Source organism: Sardina pilchardus, chromosome 2, assembly GCF_963854185.1.
Source record: "Sardina pilchardus chromosome 2, fSarPil1.1, whole genome shotgun sequence".
Taxonomy (NCBI): domain Eukaryota; kingdom Metazoa; phylum Chordata; class Actinopteri; order Clupeiformes; family Clupeidae; genus Sardina; species Sardina pilchardus.
The window spans coordinates 36355412-36375991 of NC_084995.1; the positions used below are offsets into that span (position 1 = coordinate 36355412).

General features: G+C 38.9%; 2 protein-coding genes and 1 non-coding gene across 3 annotated transcripts; 1 reads left to right on the forward strand and 2 right to left on the reverse strand.

Moving 5' to 3' along the window:
* Window positions 1-5640: 5640 nt before the first annotated feature.
* Window positions 5641-9428, reverse strand: rpl7 (ribosomal protein L7). Its single transcript, XM_062529155.1, has 7 exons — window positions 9375-9428; window positions 8582-8684; window positions 8322-8488; window positions 7974-8111; window positions 6724-6833; window positions 6391-6606; window positions 5641-5796 (listed from the first exon to the last, which is right to left on the reverse strand). The coding sequence occupies exons 1-6, from the start codon at window positions 9386-9388 to the stop codon at window positions 6398-6400; spliced, it is 741 nt and encodes a 246-aa protein (XP_062385139.1). The 5' UTR covers window positions 9389-9428; the 3' UTR covers window positions 5641-5796; window positions 6391-6397.
* LOC134075771 (small nucleolar SNORD12/SNORD106) lies at window positions 8182-8271 on the reverse strand. The gene has a single exon (XR_009938493.1). It is a non-coding gene; the product is annotated as a small nucleolar SNORD12/SNORD106 (small nucleolar RNA).
* Window positions 9429-9495: 67 nt separating the features above from the next.
* On the forward strand, window positions 9496-12180 carry rdh10b (retinol dehydrogenase 10b). Its single transcript, XM_062529145.1, has 6 exons — window positions 9496-10252; window positions 10357-10589; window positions 10841-10939; window positions 11059-11204; window positions 11377-11508; window positions 11614-12180. Exons 1-6 carry the CDS (start codon window positions 9979-9981, stop codon window positions 11735-11737), a joined length of 1008 nt encoding a protein of 335 aa, XP_062385129.1. The 5' UTR covers window positions 9496-9978; the 3' UTR covers window positions 11738-12180.
* The last annotated feature ends 8400 nt before the right edge of the window (window positions 12181-20580 follow it).

A 20580-nucleotide genomic window follows, 5' to 3' on the forward strand; every position in this document is an offset into this window, starting at 1 on the left:
ATACAGATTTTATCAGCTGTTTAATGAAATGTAGTCTCACATTTGTTCGCACATTTTTTATTTCTGTTGACTAAAACCAGCTGCAACCTTCCTCCAGACCTTTGCTACATTTTATGTTGCCTTTTTCCATTTGAGATGGGGATGTTACCCTGTTAATCTTGTGTGTGTATATATACACTCACACGGGAAGAGATGACCTGTGTGCAGGATAGATACTTCACTGCAATGACTGTGGCCACACTGGGGAAGTGGCAAGATCATACTGCCCTCTGCTGGCCACAGATGGAGGCACTTTAATCTGAGACTCGTCGGAGTCGCTGGCTGAATTCTCTGTTTAGAGAGTGTTTCTTAAGGACGAGCTTCGCTTTTCAATATGACACGACTAACTGCAGAACATCAAGCCAGACCTAGAACAGGTTCAGACTTGAGTATGTGTTCTAACAGAACCGAGTGCTCTACAGTTATGCTGTATTTTATTTTCAACTGTAAATACAAATATGATATAAATGTGTAAAGTACTGTATGAATACAGCTACAATATGTATTCTTTGGGTTCCAACAATTGAAAGTGGCTCTATTTTTTGTATAAAAATGTAAAAAGGCAGTTAGGCAGGACCAATTTCTGCTTTATGGTTGAAATTATGTGCCTTTTCATAAATAGTCATTTATGAGAAGGTGAAGTCAATCGGCTTTGTTCGTAGAAGTCCTGAAATCTACTTTTTATAGGGAAACATAAGATATGCAAGCAATTCCTCAGGTTTTGTAAAACTTGAAATGATTATATCACGGCTTGACTCATTTTACAGCTATTTTAACTGTGATCTATCTTTTAACTGTATAACTTCACATTTATTGTTAAAATGTCAGGGAGTAACATTTTAGCTTAGAACTATTCCTTAACAGCTATATATATACACACACAAAAAAAACCTTGTAAAATAATACCATGTTCGTTTATTGGTTCTCAGAAAAATAAGGCTCAAGGTTGCCTTTCTCTTTACAAACTAGTCTACCGTACACCCAGTACTCAAGGTGATCATTTATCCTCTTTGGTGTCTGTTTTCGCCAGTGAATTTAATAGATTTGTACTAGTATGTGTCAGTAGATACATTTGTCATGACTTTGTATGTTTTAGTTGCATTGTTCCCAATAAATTACCATATGCAATAGACCACATAGATGTCTTAACAAGGTTATTTCCACCGTATCAGTGACTGGACATTTCTACCACCTCTTCACTCATTATACAAATCCAGTTCACAATCCCTAGGTGCCGATACCACCTCCCTTATTTGCACAGGAACTAATTGACCACAGGATGGCAGCATACAACAAGGCAGTGAAGATCTGTAGAGCGTTCGGACAACTCAAATGGGTGCCATGTAGACCAACGGCAGATGATTCTACTGTGTATTAACAGGCCTATAAATGTTATTATCAACATTTGTCAGGATGTAAATGGCCCTTACAGAAATATCCCAGTGTCTATTACCTTTCGTATCCTAAACAAGCTTTGCTATCCTAAAATGCCCATTATAGTGATGTCGCAGTCTTCAGAGCACAATCAGTCTTTTGGACACCAAAAAATTGCATTGTACTGAATAGTACTGTAGCCATGCTTTACTGCAGAAATGCAGTATTTTGGACATGAAAATACTATAGCCTACTGCTCTTGTACTTTGAAAAAAGAAAAAAAAACTGCAGTTCAACTGCAGATATTTTTTTGCAAGGACTGTGCCATTTGTTAAGGCTAACCTGAGATTCACACCGCTCAATGGTGATTTTTGCCCCCAACGGCACCTCCAGGCAGCACAGCTTAAAAGGCACTACCTTTACCCTATTCCTAACCGTAACCCCCTCAACCCTCATCCTAACCCTAAACTGAAGGGAGTAGTGCCTTGAAGGCAGCGCTGCCTGGAAGGCACCATTGAGGGCAAATAATACCAAAGACCGATTCACACCCTTGCACTGCATTACCGCAAGCAGGTGGGTTTTCCCAATAGTCATTGGGTGTGTATAGAGCGACTGCTGAGGACTTTTAAAATTGAAGGACACAGCAATTAGAGATACTTATATGACCCGGCAGGCTCTCATAAATGTGAATATGCTTCTTATTTGTTCAACAGTTAAATGCAGTCAGGGATTGTGCAGGAAGTCACACGTTTATTTATAATAAAATGTATTATTAAAGTCAGTAGAGTTTCGGGGTCTTTCTATAACGGCCATGTTAAGTGTTTTGAAAAAAGGTGTAAAGAAACTGGACACACCATACCAATGTGGACACTTCTGCAATATGACTTCTGCTGCGCTCATCAAGGTGAAATTGATCAAAATTGGATCCCAGTTTCATTAAGCAAAAGCCCAACATTTTTAAAGAGTCCATTCTTTGCAGTTGTGTGTTTCATATCCAACCATGTAGCCTAAATAAGAACCAAGATAAATCAAGATTTAAGTGCATTTGAGAGATGTTCAGGGTTCCCTCCAAGTCAAATCTAAAATTCTGACTTTTCCTTCACAAAAAAACCCTGCATTTTCCATGCATTCTAGAATCTCACTTCTTTTTTATTAGTAGCAGAAGATGAATAAATTGGCAAGTAAGCAAAATTGAGCTAACCACAACAACTCAAGGAAGCAGTAAAGCTAATAACCACATATAAATAATTTGTGAATTTATATTTGTATGAATAGAACCTTTTGGCAAGTACATTTTAAACTGCTACAACAAAATTCCCTGACTGTCAATGTCTGGAACAAAGTATCAAAATACCATATTTCAGAAATTCCATTACTTGTGGGAAGCCTGGATTTTCACAACTGAAGACTTAATCTTGATGTGCATTCAAGTACAAGCCTGGGCTCACATTAACTGGGACAAACACTCTAAAAAGACTTATTTTAATGTCATATTGCATGTAAAAGAGATACCGCACTTGCTGAAGATGAAATAAAACACCGTTTGTAGACTGAAGAAGGATGTGTAGAGTTATTTTAGTAGTTTAGCTGTATATATATATATATATATATATATATATATATACATATATATATAGTGTTCAGGGCAGCATAATAGCTCCTGAAGGAGTGTTTATTCATTCTAATGTAAATCATGAAATATCACAATGATGATAAAGAATAAGGAATGATATTCTCTATATGAAGAAATAAATCCATACTTTTGTAAGTGAACAGAAAGACAAGCTGATATAGTACAGAATACGATTTGAGCTGTGAAGTCAAGTCACAGACTCTGATGGTAATGTAATACTGTAATTTTGCACTATGTCTGAATTTACACTGAAGAGTCGTTTTCAATGACTACATCAACTATCCTGCCCTCTTGCTGCTGAGTGATCATAGGGGTCCACCCACTTCCGCTTGGCCGTCTTGCAATTTGACAGAAGTGCATATAGTCACATAAAAACAAGCAGGACAGTGGCACACTTTAACCCAGTGTTCTGAAATATCTTAAGTTAGTCGTCTTTTAGTGATTACTGTACTGCATGATAATGAACATTTACACTATTCCTGTTCTGTAGTCTGAATCTTCAGATTATTGAAACCACAGAGAAACAGCTGATGTTGGATTGGAGGCAAAGTCCTGCTTCCCTCATTGACATTCCATGAACCAGAAAATGGTCAGTGATTGTTGCCCGAATTTCATAATTTATTGCGACTGTCTTCCTCTTCCTTGTACTCCATCTCTAACCCACACTTATCCCATGCATCTCTGTCCATTGTTGATATGAAACTCCAACTACTAGCCTGTTTCAACTCTGAACTGCATTATATTGGTTGTCACATCAGTAGATACAAGTGTTAACAATTTTGAGTGGTAGTGCTCAAATGGGGACAATTGTGGTTTGTTTTCACCTTCCATCTTTAGTTATCAATATAATTAAGTGCATGACTATGTATAATGTGCTTAGAATTTTGCAAAAAGGGTTGATTAATATAAGTCAATAAATGAGTTCAGGCATTTGAGAATTTGATTCACTAACTAGACCCACAATGTGGTCATTCTGAAACCTCAAGAAATAATGCGTTCCAATGTTCATGCTCTCCCATTTAGAAGTCATGTGGCTGTACATTTGACCCTTCCTCGAGGCAAGGGAAGAGATTTTTTAAAAGATGGATAAAATAACTGTCGAACACTGTTAACTTCAGACTCTCAAAGCCCAGATCCATCAAATCGATGTCAGACTGCAAATCTATACAATAACAGACCCTCAGAGCACCAGTATTAAGACTGCAGCTATATACTCCTTTTGGAATCCTGTATCATTTAATCAATTAATCACATAAAAGATAATTTGGCATTAATTGCAATTCACACACACAACATGTTGTAAACTAGCCCTGGTCAGTTCAGCAAATTTATGTAGATGGGTGCACCTGCAGCATTTGCCATAAAAAACAAATAACCTCCCTTTGAAAAAAAGTATAAAGTGCATCCTTTTTTGTAAGTACAGTGCAGTTAAGCAGTATTTTCATGTCCAAAATACTTAATTTCTGCGGTACAGTGCACTATGCATCACTACTATTCAATACAATGCTATTTTTGTTGTCCAAAATACCGCATTTCCTGCATAAGGACTGCAAATATCTCCTTAAAAATAGTTGACTCAGAACCCAATTTTAAACCAAAAGCAGCTTTTTTTGCTTTGTTTTTATAACGGGCTATAATAATTGTCTGGGGTAGGCCTATTTGATGAGGTAACTCAACCCAACACCGGGAGTATGTGTGCAGGCATGAGAAACACACTAAATGAGTAGTGTATTGCTCTCTTGCATTTTTACATTGATTTAATTCTTGAAGTTTCCACAACTTATATATTGACTCATGCCATTAGGCTACATCCACTGCTAGCAGTTACTGTGCGTTCACACCAAGACCGTCAAAAGCGTCAAGAGCGTCGGAAATCATTCATTTTCTATGGAGAGTCGGCGTTACCGGCGTCAAAAGCGTTCTGGGCGTGAGCGTGGCTTCATGGGCGTCAAAAAGAAGTTGAGCCTCAGTTAACTTTATGGTAATTAGCTATGACACGGTTCGGCGTCAACTAATCAGAATGTCTAACTCGCAGGATTGCCGCTTGTGGTTTGTCTGAATGTTTCACGTCATGGCTTTGACGCTTTCGGCGCTGACCTGGGTTGAGCTTCGGGCTGTGAGCTTCACCAGCGACTTTGACGCTTTTGACGGTTTTGGTCTGAACGCAGTTATGGTGCAACTAATACATTTAATCAGTCAATATCCATGTTTACTTTGCATTATGGGAGCTGCGTTTGGTGAGGGGTTAACTGGATGCCGTCAGCTCAGATGTTCATTCATTGTTGTGATGTGGCATTCCAATTCTGCTTTGCAGTGGACACATTAAGTTTAAAATTATCCCAAAATTTGGACATTTTGTCTTTCACAGACATTACCCTGGCTCTGCCATCACGCCATTTAAACTCTGAGTGGTGTGCTTAAACAATCCTTGAGACAAAACAATGACCTCGAATTATTTTTTGTAATCAAATTATTCGAGCTACAAGAGTAATTGTTTTAGCCCTAGCATTTGATTTGAAGTAATTGATATGAACCAGTTTGATAAATCAGGGCTTCCCCGGGTTTGACCACCCTCCATTAAACACTTTAGGACCTTTTAAGACCACTTCAAAAACAAATCAAAAACTTCATTGCATCTTTTAAGACTTAAAACCCCGCAGCTAGCCTGTTAATGGATGACTTCAATACAGTGATTTTTTTTTAAACGTCTTTTAATCATAGATCAACAAATGCAACCTCCCACGAGACACCTGAAAGACAAGACAAACCTTAGTTATAACATTGGACCACACATAAAAACAGCTGTCCTGTGGTTAGTTGTACGACTGCTTGTCATGCCAATCAAACATGGATTGAAATACGAGTTTAGAACTAAGAACCTTGAACAGTAGGTGCTCATATTCTTACACCGTTAAATTCTTTCAGTACATTCTGATAACCTTACCATTATTGCTCATTATGGATCCAAAATATTTAACACTGAACTGAAGGTGGCCCTTCACTGAGCTTATCAGTTAGGTTTAAAAATACTAGGGGCCAACACATGAATAAACCCAAGTCTTAGACTAAAAGAAAGTTTCACTGAAACTTCCTATTGTAAGTCTTTAGATTTGGACTAGGCCCAATCCAAATATAGGACAGCAACATCCAATGGGAACGCAAATAACTGGCAACAAATCAAAAAACTACTTCAGGGCTAGGCCAGTAAGGCTAGATGACAAGGGACCTCTAAATGTAAACCATGATCTTTTACACATTGGAAATCTGAGGCATCCATTGATAAAAACATTAGTGTGGTTGATACAAAGCTCTTCACCACTCTAGAGAACAAGCATGGTCCTCACCCTGTGTCTAGTTCATCCTCCTGATCATTCTGTTGATCTGGTCCTCCCTGTTGCCAGCGTCACCTCCTTCTACAAAGTGGGTGGTCTTCTTGTTCATGCCACCACGAGGGGAGGAAAGTTTGAAGGGCCAGAGGAAGTTGTTCGCGACCTTGAAGTTCTTGCCAACGGTGTAGACCTCGTGGATCAGGTCCTCAACACAGATGATGCCGTAGTCGCCTGTCAAAGTAAAGGACAACCAATAGTCACTATCTATAGTCAATGTTCACTGTCTACCACCATGGCATTGTAACATGCCTTTAAAATGAAATGGGTCCGCTACAAACAACGACATACCAAGAGTTTTCTCAACCAGGCCGTTGTCTGTCAGAGGAATGCGCTGCTTCTGCATCTTGCCAAAGCCACGTTTGTAAATCAGCTCACGGACTGATTTCAGATTGGGGTATCTAAACAGGGGACCAACAGAAAAATGTTAGCATCAAACAAATCTCGAACACATCTTTAGATCTTCAGATTGGGGTATCTAAACAGGGGACCAACAGAATTTTTCAAACACCACATGCATATAGCTATTGTAGTACATGTCACATACATGCATTAAGCACAGGGCTGTACGTGTAAAAATCTACATTTACAGGGTTGTGCATGTACAGTTCTGACTTGTAGGGTTGTCACCCATTTTCATTCAAAATGTTCATGTAATTAAGGCTTCTTGGTCCATTTAAATACTTCCACAACAGGTTACACACTATGCTTGGTCAAGTAAAGTCAGCACATCGCAATGCAACAACTGGCTCGACAACTGTGGATGAACACAATTATTTAAATTGGACCTGCATATAGTGAAATGTTTCACAAGGCCTGTCAAATAGGATTTCAATTACTTGCAGCTGCAACTAGAAGAACTATATACTTGTGAGATGGAATTGTCCCCAGAAGGTATAGTCAGATGAACCAATGGCACCTTATGGCAGGCCATTTGTCAGATTGCACAGTAGTAAACAAACTGTAAGTGGCCCAAGTGATACCCGTTTCCTCCATCTATCTACATCTATATATGCACACACACACACACTTAACAGTATCACAAAATACAACTAGGATGCTGCATTGTCCCAGATGGAAAGGCTGTAATTTAACCACCAAAGTGGCGCCTCCTTAGAAAATGTTCCCCGTGGACTTTCTGCATGAGCGAAATCAAGGGTACATTTTCTAGATCAATCTAGCAGACCACCACATACTATTGAAACTTTCCTAAGGAACAATATAAAAGATAACTACAGTACCATTTCATGTAAAATCTCATGTGCTACAACGTGCACTCAACACATAATGATTCAAACCAAGATCAATTAGTCGAACTGTATGGTCACCAAAGTCCAGAATCCTCATTCAAGTTCTTGCAACATAACCTTGATCAACTTTGTTGCGTCATGATGGGACTCTTACATGAAGTCTTTAGTCTTTGCACTGAAACATGTCAATCCAAGAATGTGCGACTTCATATCATACCTAGAGTTTGTCTGGTTGACAAAACAAAGGTCATCCCAAGTTTGAGAATTAACTCCCTGAATAAAACTACTCACCCCCATGCAATGTAGGGCTCGGCGATTCTGAGCATGTTGATGGAGGCCTTGTTCAACTTGACGAACACACCATTGAAGATCTGGCGGAGACGGAGAAGCTGCAGCACCTTGCGCACCTTGGGGCTGACACCATTGATACTGCGGAGAATGGGAATGGGCTTTAATGTTACACCTGATGCAAAGAACAGTACCGTACAGGTTATGCCAATGTGTGGTTTCAGATGAATTGGCTTATTTTCAGAACAAATCACCATGGTCGATAAGACGGGGAAAAAAGAGAGACATCATTAACCACAACTTTATACCAGCAACCTTCTCATACTACAACCATACATCCAAACAACTCACCCTCTGATTCTGATAACAAAGGCCAATTTGGGTTCAGCTGGAACGTAGAAGTTCCCCACTTTGCGGGCCGTCCTTGCCAAGCGGACCTCACGCCTGTACATCTCTTTGTACTCCTTGTGGTAACTTTCTGCCCTCTTGAAGATGAGCTTCCTTGTTACCTTGCGGGCCTATGTGGAGGGGAAAAGGAAGGTTTAACACTCTGAAATTAAGTGACTATCGTTCTAACAAAACCAGCCATTCTCTCCAAACAATTCCATTACCTTTTTCTCAGCCACCTTGGCTTTGAGACGCATGGCCCTGACGACAGCATAGCGCTTCCGCCTCTTGACGAGGCTTTCGGGGACCGATGGAACCTTCTTCTCACTGAAATAGAGAAAATGTTATGAGACAGGTGAGGATTCCGTTCAGGCTGTTAAGAACTTATGAATATGCGTCTAAAAGCCATTGCCAACTGTTTGCAGTAATGGTATCCAGTAAACACAAGTTCATCACAGACGCGGTATCATAGCATAACATTAACCAGACATGAGCGACATAGCACTAAGATATCATAGGATACCATATTAAACCCTGGAACTTTAGTACACTTTGTGACAACTTCAAAATGCCCTTACTTTACACATCATGTGCGCTAACGTTAGCTGCTAACATTACTGTTATAGCAAACCGGTTGCTGCCCATCATGGCGACTATTACAGGCTAGCCAAATGCCTTTAGAAAAGTATTGTAAACATAAGACTACTAAATGGCATTATTAGGAACCAAGCGTATAATAGACAAGCGCCGGAAAATGCGTATGAGGCAAATCAGACGGGAAACACAAAACACAATCAGCTGAAGTTTAATTCTACAGGCACACGTTTACTGCAGTTAGCCTCTTTAGCTACCAAGGTGCAAAAGAAAATAACTCAATAAGTACTACACATTACTTCGCAATATCACTTTTGTTCATAGCAAACGTTTATGGTCTCCTAAATATTTCACTAAGAAACACCAGAAAACACGTATATTTTAATGATGGTAGAAGATTCAGCCGCAGGAAAAGTCACTTACGTTTCACCCGCCATTATCCCCACAGTAAAAGAGGCTAATACGCATGCGCAGTTGGCTTTTATACTTCAGGTCCGTCCGTCACCCTTGTTGGGTGACTTTTTAGGTATCCTTTGAGCTGCCTGTGTATTCCACAGCTTTGCTGATATAGAATAATAATTACCCTCAGTGTCTTGGAACAATTGTATTTATTATAGTAATCGTTAGTTGTACTAACTTTCAACAAAATGGTCGTGGAGAAAGCAGTCTAATCTTTCAATCGCATAATTTCATTCCCTGTGGGGAATTACCGAGATCTACCCACTGGATAGGCTGACAATATTTGCATTTTTCAGCATGCACGGAAGTCACGCAGGGTACAAGGGTTATAAAAGCGTTGGAAGTGAAATGTATTGATACAAAGCGTTGTCTTGCAGTGCACAACAGCTAGAAGCTAAAGTGCTTGTACCTGACGAGGAGTAGAGTAGTTTTATGCGACGTCAAAAAAGTTTGTTTCGACGGGCAACTTGTGCTTCTTAGGGTTAAACAGTTAGCGAGCTAGTTTTACAGTATTAGTGTTGTTTGCACAGTTGCTGAGTTGCTTAACGTAACCTAGGCGAATTTAAAGATGAACATTGCTGTAGAATTTGTCGTGGTTGTATTTAGAGTAGTTTGGTCATTCGTGTTGGCTGGTAGTAAGTGGATTGTACGAACAAGAGAAAAGAGTGTCGTAGGACAGGTATGCCTGATAACAGGAGCTGGAAGCGGTCTAGGACGACTTTTTGCTAAGGAGTTTGCTCGGCGAGGTGCATCACTTGTGTTGTGGGACATCAACCGACAAGGCAATGAAGAGACTGCAGAAATGGTTCGCGAAATCTATCGCGACCTCTCTTCCAAAGGAGGTACGTGGCTAAATGAATGTCACACCACTTATGGGTAACTTTTATTTCTTCTGGTCAAGATTAAAAAGGTTTTTAATGCGGATTTTCTCACATTTAATCTCCAGAAACAACCGGTGGAATCCAAGAGGTCGCTCTCCAGCCTCAAGTGTATACCTTTGTGTGTGATGTAAGTAAACGCGAAAGCGTATACTGCACAGCTGAGAAGGTGCGAGCTGAGGTTGGCAACATCGACTTCTTGATCAACAACGCAGGGGTTGTTTCTGGGCATCACCTCCTCGATTGTCCGGACGAACTCATCGAGAGAACAATGAAGGTCAACTGCCATGCACATTTTTGGGTAGGTTTGACTGGCTGATGTGCTGTAGACAGCAAGGCCTATTTAGCACATATTGTGGTATACGGGAACCACAGGTTTTATTGAACGAGGCTCTATATGTTTTCCACTGATATCAATGTCTCTAGACTGGATGTTATCAGGCTTGTGGAAAGAAGTTAGTCAGAATCTATGCTTGTTGTTTAAACCTTTGCAGACGGACTATATTAATTTTGGTACTCAGTGTCATTTTATTGTGTTATTTTATTCCACAGACCAGCAAGGCCTTTCTTCCCAAGATGTTGGAGCAAAATCATGGACATATTGTTACCATAGCTAGCACGCTGGGACTGTTCACAACAGCTGGAGTGGAGGTTGGTATTGCGAAATGTTTTTAAAGCATTTATCAAAATGAGAGACTGCATACTGATTTCGAGCAATTACTAAATTCATAACACTTAACGCATCTTCCTTTACCCCTCTGCCTGTACAGGATTATTGTGCCAGCAAATTTGGAGCAATAGGCTTCCATGAGTCACTGAGTCATGAACTGAAAGCTGCTGAAAAGGATGGAATCAAGATGACTCTTGTCTGTCCCTTTCTTGTGGATACTGGCATGTTTAAAGGTTGCAAGATAAGGTATGCCTGAGCTTATAAGTTGTCATTCTAAAGTACAGCATTATACACTATACACTATGTCTGGCACTTCTCATATGGTTTGGTTTAATGCAGTTTGACAGCATAATTCTTGGAAGAGTTGTAATGGGCTGGTTTCTTTTGAGAGTTAAACATGCTTTGTTTTGTCTATCAGGAAAGAAATGGCTCCTTTCTTCCCCCCACTGAAGCCAGAAGATTGTGTGACTCAAGCCATGAGGGCAATCCTGACGGACCAAGAAATGGTTTGCACACCACGCGCAATGTATATGGTCAGCTTCATGAAAACGTAAGTGTTTGTTACCTTATCTTTACAGTGTTTAATGCACAATCTCATTGATGGTGACACTATGGGTGTGCTCAGTCTCTAATGTATTGTTTTGATGTCTTGCAGGATCCTTCCATTTGATGCCATTGTTTGTATGTACCGGTTTATTGGAGCAGACAAATGCATGTACCCATTCCTCGCTCATTGTAAAGAGTCTATGAACAATAATGACACCAAGATCACGTGCTGAACCTTGCCTACCTTTGGGAGTTGAAGACTAGGTTATCAGTGCTGTTTGCACAGGGTGTTATTTAAAAGGTTTCACTTGGAACGTGGAAGGCTACATCAATGATGTATATTTTGATAGGAATCAAAAAAGGTTCAAAGTGGGTAATTTCTGTAGCTCAATGTTTACATTTAATTATTTAATCATAAAGTGCAGTATGTTACTGTGTATGCTTACCAAATATGACCGTATTATTCAACATTTCACGGTTGACAATGGCCTAACTTGTAGGAGATGTTTCTCCCTTTTGTTGTGGGAGATATTTATATTTGAATGATGTACAATCAAGTAATATGGGTGTTCAAATGTTCAGTGTATGAATGGGCTGTTGACTCTGATAGCGGTGCCTTATAAATTATTTGTGTTTTTTCTAAAGCATTATACAGTGTTGTAATAAATGTGACAAAACAAAAATACCTGTCTGTGACTAGTTTTGTACCTGAAAATATGACAAATCCCTGGTATTCAACTGTCAGTTTAACCCAGAGATAACTAAAGACTAATAGTATTATGGAAAACCCCCACCGTTTTCTGTAAGAGGCAGGAGCATGCATCTCGTGTGATGCCTCTTGGCAACACAATAGAAAAGCACAAATTATGATTCCTCAAACTCACCATGCCATAATAGACACATTGGAGTTACAAACAATCAAGATATGTGACCTGTTGAATATCAGATTTACACGTTACAAATTCATACATGTACCATGATGTGACTCCACTAGTTTGAAATGCAGCCATTTTTTTCATATTTCACTATTTTAGTTTTTAAACATGGTAAATTAAGTTTTTCAATATTCCTAAAAGTGAAAATGGTCCCTGCAGGTTGTGCACCTGTGGCCCATATTGACTCAAGTAAATAATGAGTTTCAGTGCATTTCCAGGGAAAAAATGAATTTAGACAAATGAATCACCTTGGTTCCTTTTTCATGTGTCAACCACTAACGTACATCTGTTCTCTGGTGCTTTTCTTGAATATTGCCACTGTGCAGACCTAGAGCAATTCTTCTAGGATTTCAATATCAAAACCAAAATCCCAAGCTCAATGTCATGCGAAACATTGTATCGTCGTCCATTTCAGACACCATCACAAAATTGTTTTTAAAATTCAATTTTCAGAGGCACTGTGAAAACTGCCTTTTGTGCACTTATACAATGCAGTAATATAAATCCAATGGCTAGCAGTGGTTAATAATAGTGTGTCTGAGTTTTTGGTTGTGTCCCATATGAATGCTATATAAAAATTAATACAGAATAGTTTATTATTTTAAAACTGCTGTTGTGGATCTCTCTCTCTCTCTCCGTGTGTGTGTGTGTGTGTGTGAGAGAGAGAGAGAGGGAGAGAGAGAGAGAGAGAGAGAGAGAGAGAGAGAAAGGGAGGATGAGACAGAGTGTCAGAGATACTGAGTGAAAAATATAGGCCTAAAGATTGAGCTGGAGTGAAAAATGAAAATGTCAAACAGATATTTAATTCACATTGAAAGGAAAATCCTGAATGGCTCTAAATTCTGCACAATGGCAATACAAGAAAAGGATCCATTCAAGAACTGCATAATGCAATTATAAAGATCAGATATTCTAAACCTATTTTGCATGTTTTCATGGAAAATTCAACTAATTTATTTTCTCTGTTAATACTTTCAGCGCTGTAAAATTATTTTAAAATTCCACCCTAAACATTATGGATTTTCATGGTAGAACGAATTATGAATAGATCAAATATATTATTCTACTTGAGCAGTAATGAAAATAGCATGCAACTGAGTCATTACAAAATGATCAACTGAAAGTCTTTCAGAGTATACTGTGTGACTATCCTGATGTGGAGAGGAAACAGTCAAGACAAAGGCCCTTAGTGCTCCTACCCACGTCCAACTCCATGTGATGATCATCTGAGCAGACTCAGGTTGCCCTTTAATTTCTGGCCAGGAAGTGTCTTTAATTGCATGAACAAAATATGTCTTATTGTATTGTTTATGGCTACAATACTTGACCAAAGACAATGGCTCTGGCTCTGTATCTACATATCAGGTTTAGGTTCACTGAATACTGTATATCAGTGTTTAATGAAGAAGCTTATTTAAAGGTGAAGATGTGGGGATCTAATATTAGCCTATAGGCACAGGCTATTTAAATAATAATAATAATAATAATACTGAACATTATATATATATAAAAAATATAGCAATCCAAAACATGTTAATGCCAACAATGAAGAAATCAAAATAATATTTTAATTCCACGCAGTAGTTTTCACTTCATGACTGAGACGAAAGCCTATTGTTGGCACAAAATATTGAAACAGATAGATAAACTGTTTACAATTTAGTAACCATTCAATTTCAGTGTAGTTTTATTTCCATTTTGCAAAATTATTAAAATAAATGTATTACAATATTCGTAATGTTCCATGCAAATGCTATTATGAGCCAGAGTGAGGTTACATTACCCATATTCTAACCATTGCAACACTGTTGCATGTAATGCAATTAGAAGTGAATATCACTCCAGGAAGACTCCATGTGGTCATGCTCCAGCATTTCCACTTTGCATGCTAACCGCCCACAAGCGTATTTCAAGTATCCAGTCATGATGGAAAGACAGCCTACTAGCGTAAACTCAGTTTTATTGTATCTCATTCATTCATTCAAATGCAGAGGGAATGCCTCCTGTTTCCATGCTCAGCAAGAGGTTCCCGACTGGAGAGATGCCTGCACGATGCCTGCATTGCTTTGTCAAACCCCTCATTTGTATAATCTGATAGGTGGCACTTATCACTGTGGACGGAAGGTAGAAGTTAAATGCCAGCCTTGACCATATGCTCATCCGTTAGTATTTCCTAGCCAAGGGAAGACTGGGACTCCTCTCCATCCATCAGAGTAATGGAAAAGCCAAGGTGAAAAGCCAAGGAGGATTCCCATTCGCTGAAGGGAAACCAGCTGGAGGAACTCGGATGTTGCAATGGAAATGATGGAGGTGGGGCATACGACATGTCTTAATATGCTGACATGTTTTTCCTCACAACGTGTATAAGTCGGAGGAAGGAAGAGGGATTTTCTAACCAAAAGGGCCATATATAGATTGCCTATTCAAATCAGAATGACAGCATTCACCACTGTCAAGTACAGTGCCAGTGGGCCTGTTACTGGATTACCAATGTACCAGTGTGTCTTAATCAACTTCAACAGGAATTTTATTATATTTATGCACATTATTCAAATCATAAAATTGGCAAAAAATGCATGGACAAATCAAAAAGAGAAACAAAGCCTTTGGAGTATTTAACATTGCTTATGCCATATAGTAATTTCCCGCATTTATAAACCGCAGGACAGTGTTCTATGCAAGTTAAAAAAGCAAAACCATACCATTTTAACTGCCCCCCATATAAACCTCATAGCTGAATAAATTTAGCAAAATCAATGTACGGCTAACAGTAAGAAATTACAGTACTGTAAGTGTTGAAACTGTTGAACGTGTTTAAGAAAAGATAACCTTTAATAATGCAATTAGCAGTGCTGATTACAACTGATAAGGCTGTGAGCAAAACATCAATACACGTGTGTGAGTGGGACTATGGAAGACTTTGAACCCTCTGTGTTTTTCAGTGCTCTTCTCTTTTATTATGGCGAGCAAAAGAGGGCATATTTCAGGATATCTAATCATTCACTGGCAGCATTCTTGTTATGACCCTTTGTCACCACACCTGCAGGGGTTCCATCACCACCAAAGCAAAACAAGGTTGAATGGTCTGAACCCTCTGGTCTGAAGCAAAACAAATTTCAGCATTTCTCTGAATCTTGCTAAACTCGTACTTTCCATCCTTTTAGTCCAATGCATCTGCATGGGCAACAGATTGAAATGTATCTATAGTTAAGCTGCTGCATAGCTGCTCAAATCCCATTGTCATTTTAGATGGCTGCAAACAAAGAGGCAGTAGTAGGTAGTAGGAGTTCATCAGGACTGATGCTAAACCAAATGTCTCTGCACAGACATATCTTACGCATAACGGCATGAAAGACAATTTATCCTAAACCATTGTTTAATCATTTGTAAAATAAAAATCATAAGATGTGTTGTGCCCATTGCAAATAGTTTCAGTGTCTTTTTGTTAGAGACCATTTTGGGGCTAAATGTGCTCTTCTTTTCTCATTTGGTTGTTTTCTGTTTGTTTAGAGCAGAATGAGCCACTGCTGTTCAAAGGACCCATTTGGGTGAAATTATTATTATAATTTATGTTATTATGATTTATTATTATTTACTATAGGGTAGAATAAATAAAACAGTGTGTTTTTTGTTTGCTTGTTTGAAATAATGGAATTTGTGCTCTCTCATGAAGCTGGGTCGATGGGACATGGGGGGGGGGGGGGGGGGGGTCTGTTGATCAGGGGGGAGGGGACGTGGCACTGTCTGTGACAATGCCACGCCCCCTCCCCCCTGAGAAACAAAGTCTCACTCCTTGCAAACTTCAAAACTTGAGAGCCCTGATTACAATCACTGTTGAATGTACTTTATGATTGTTGATTATGGCTGTAGGCCTGTAATGAGTGGGTATGAGTACAACGAGGAGGAAATCTATAGGAATATTGCACAGTGAGCCACCCCCTCAGATTGTTTACTGTCAAGATAAGGATAAGCAACCTGCATGTGATTCCATAAATTATTACAAGACTTTCGATATATTCAATCTGACAGTAAGGTGTGTGTGCAAATTCAACTTCATCTTGATGGCGCTGTTAAGAACAATGCTGTCTGACTTTATATAGACCGTGAGCCAGGGCCTCAAATTATGGAAACCGTTACCGAAAAGGTGGCAAAGGCTACCATACCTTTTCTGAAAGCCTGGAATCTCAGCTTTTCAATGATGTATGATGGCCATCTGACAAGAGTAGCTGTTTTGAGTTATGACACATAATGTAAACTAAGGTTAAAGAAATAATGTGTATAAATCAAGCAGAACACTGGAATATTTTATTTTGTTATGTTTGGTATCATTTTAAAGGGGAGACTCTGAGCTTTCATTTAAATCCTTTTGTGAACATTTTGGATAAGTACAGCCAACCCTGGAGCTCTTCAAACCTTTAATCACACACATTTCCCTACCATTTCCCTGCCATTTTTTGTCTTTTAATCCTGTGGCACCTGGGAGCATCAGAGAAACAAAATCCAAACACTGAAATACTGGCATGACCCTAAGGATTCAGGAAATGTATCATTTACCTATATTATCTGATTTGGAGGGGGTGATTTACAGTCTTGTATCAGAGATGGCATTTTTTCAAAGACATAAACAGTAGTGTACTATTACCCTTATAGGCTAATTTGTTGATATGTCGAGTTGAAAGTCTGAGGTAAATATATTTTAGATAATAATTATTGATACAGATTATTTAGAAAAAGTTGTTATTCAGCATTCTCAGCATTTTTAGATAGTTAAAAAGGTCCCTAATACATATCCACCACATATCATTTATATCAGGTCCCCACGTTCTTGGAATTTACATTAAAAGATGAATGCCTTGTTCTCAGGCAAGAAAATACATGTATACACAGGCTGCGATACTGTAAGTGCATTTGCAGGCCATGGTAAAGTGTCAGCCCTAAAACTTTTTCAGAAGAATGAAAACTTCTGTGAGACCTTTCAGAAGGTTGGGGCAGACTGGGCAATGACACCTGAGTTGTATGCAGCCTTAAAGGAATTCACATGTCAAATGTACAGCTCCAAGTCCAGAATCACCAACATCAATGAAATTAAGTATGCACTTTTTTGTGCAAAGAAAGGCGTAGAATCCTGGCAGTTAACTCCATGCTCGGATTCTCTCAGGAAGCACGGTCTCAGAGCTAACTATCAAGGTGCTATCTGGAGAAGATGCCTCGAGAACAACCCTGAAGTTCCTTCCCCAGTTGAACATGGGTGGTCTAGACTGGACCAAGATGGTGACTTACAGCTCTCCATAGACTGGTTCAATGTCTCCATTGGTCCACAAGCAGTACTTGAGTTTCTGTCCTGCTCATGCAAGAGGGACTGTGTCACTCCTCATGTCAGTGTGGTGCACTGTATAACAACTTTTTCAAAATTATCTGTATCAATAATTATTATTTCAAATATATTTACCTCAGACTTTCAACTCGACATATCAACAAATTAACCTTAAGGGTAATAGTACACTACTATTTATGTCTTTGAAAAAACGGCATGTCTGATATAAGACGAAAAATCATCCCCTCCGAATCAGATAATATGGGTAAATGATAAATTTTCTGAATCCTTAGGGTCATGCCAGTATTTCAGTGTTTGGATTTTGTTTATCTGATGCTCCCAGGTGCCACAGGATTAAAAGACAAAAGATGGCAGGGAAATGGTAGGGAAATGTGTGTGATTAAAGGTTTGAAGAGCTCCAGGGTTGGCTGTACTTATCCAAAATGTTCACAAAAGGATTTAAATGAAAGCTCAGAGTCTCCCCTTTAAAATGATACCAAACATAACAAAATAAAATATTTCACTGTTCTGCTTGATTTATACGCATTATTTCTTCAACCTTAGTTTACATTATGTGTCATAACTCAAAACAGCTACTCTTGTCAGATGGCCATCATACATCATTGAAAAGCTGAGATTCCAGGCTTTCAGAAAAGGTATGGTAGCCTTTGCCACTTTTTCGGTAACGACCAACCCCTCTGGCTCACGGACTAATATGGAAGCAACTGATGTAACATTCCAGTTGAGTTTCCAGTTCTAGTTTTGTAGAGGCATCATCCCTATCTCTATGGGAACACAACACACCTATGATTTTGTAAGACCCCTTCTGCCCTCTTCAGGCCTGTCATAGCCAGTGCACCCACAGGCCTGGCTCCATGGATCGGTTGACTCATGGGTAGAGGGTAGGCACATTTTCTCTGTATAGGAAATTTGACTGATTTCTCTCCCACATGGCACTTTCAGTTTTTATCGTGCTCAATTGCCTGAACACATTTATTGAACACACATGTATACTTGTTTGGCAAAACCTTAAAGAGTTTTCAGCCTAAAACAATTGACTCTTTTTGCAAAACTTTACACACATTCTTATGCAATAAAACACATTTGCACTGTGATGCACTTTTGATGAATAATACCAAAAGTGGCAAAAAGTAAACACATAGGAAACACAGATGTCATGAGTCAAACAGAACGACTGAGAATTAATCACACTTGTTTCAAATGATGTGACATAACCAATAAGCAGAGCACAATCAAGTTGCTTAACAGTGCAAATTCAACAATGGACATAGAACTCTTTCTTCATCTCTGATGCTTATCTCAATACCACACTGAAACTCACATTACATATGTAATAAAACGTTCCACGTTTTTTTTTTTTTTTTTTTTTTTTTTACTATTTTGATTTGGCTTCATTGAAGCTGCCAAGCCTCTGTGGAGATATTTGATGAAAATAAAACAGTATACTGTAGCTCATATTTGAGCTTGCAGCTTACAACTTGGCAGCACTGGTCATTGGAAGTTGGCTGAACAACAAAATATTATCACACCACCCACTGAAAAGGTGTGAATCTGACATTTAGGTAGAGCATACTCATCCTAAATGTACTTCATGTTATGATCTGCCACAATTTATCAATCAAGTGATGAGTTTGGTAAATGAATCGGCTATTTTGATAATTGAAATGCATTAAGTCATTTTTTAGAAAAGAGAAACTTCTTGAATCGGAATATTTTTGCCTCCCGTTGACAGTGTTTACAGACCCAGGGACGTTGATGAGGCCAAACAAGCTGCTTTAAAGATACACTATGCAAGATTTTCACATTTACAAAGCCACATGGTGGTTGATGGTACATGAACTTGTAATAGGCAAACCATTCACCTATGTAGCATAGCTAGCCTATACAGCATAGATGTACTGTATAGTACCAAGAAAACCAACCAACAACTTCTAAGAACGGCGACCCACCAAATCTCGCAAGCATCACAAAACATTACCATGTCAGTCGATAGCTCTTCAGAGACTTTGGAGTTTTGGAGTCGTTAATCCCTCACCTCCACAACAAAAACATTTGTATTGTATACAGGGGGGATAAGTCGCCAAGTATTTTCAATAGCAGAGTAACATATGAATATATCACGACTCTAGAGGTAGCTCACAGTCGCCAAAAATACCTAAACCTGCATAGTGTACCTTTAAATATTACATATCTTTATACACTCCACCTCTAAGATTGTTATTGGAATAGATCTGTAGGAACTTTAAGGAATTCACCCGCTCCAAATTGACCCCATTGCTTTTCACCAATGACGATTAGAATCCCCATGCACTGACGATTAGAATCCCCACTGCACAGACCAAGTATGCACCACTATAATGGCCTCCAGACTCTTTCCACCACATACTGTAGATTTGTATCCAATTTCCACAAAGCACCACCATTTGCAAACAATGATTTGCTTATTTCAGGGCTAACTTTCGCAAATAAATCATTGATCATAATGCACAACACAAGGGGCTAATGACACTAGCCTGAGAATTCTCTAAACATGTTTTGAAGGGAACTGATCCCATGTGAACTTGGCTTGTACACTCAAACAGAAACAGGAACAGTTTCATCCAATTGAATGCTTGCTCTCTTTCTTTTGAACTGGTGACCTCCAGTTTCTCTGGAAGAGCTTAGAACATTTGTATTTCAAAACAACTCAAAACAATACTCTTTCAAATTATATAGAAGAATAATTCCATACATAGCCCACATGTATTTATTAATTCATTTATTTAGCTAACAGCTCACAGAGACCGATTGTAGCGGCAATCCTCCT

Bases quoted from the DNA above. Each gene is read 5' to 3' on its own strand.
- rpl7 (XM_062529155.1), bottom strand. The intron at 8,112-8,321 runs GTGAGTTGTTTG...CATTCTCCGCAG, and splicing joins TTTGTTATCAGAATCAGAGG to TATCAATGGTGTCAGCCCCA. The intron at 6,607-6,723 runs GTATGTCGTTGT...TTACTTTGACAG, and splicing joins CCTGGTTGAGAAAACTCTTG to GCGACTACGGCATCATCTGT.
- rdh10b (XM_062529145.1), top strand. From the start codon at position 9,979: ATGAACATTGCTGTAGAATTTGTCGTGGTTGTATTTAGAGTAGTTTGG. The intron at 10,253-10,356 runs GTACGTGGCTAA...TTTAATCTCCAG, and splicing joins CGACCTCTCTTCCAAAGGAG to AAACAACCGGTGGAATCCAA. The intron at 11,205-11,376 runs GTATGCCTGAGC...TTTGTCTATCAG, and splicing joins TTTAAAGGTTGCAAGATAAG to GAAAGAAATGGCTCCTTTCT.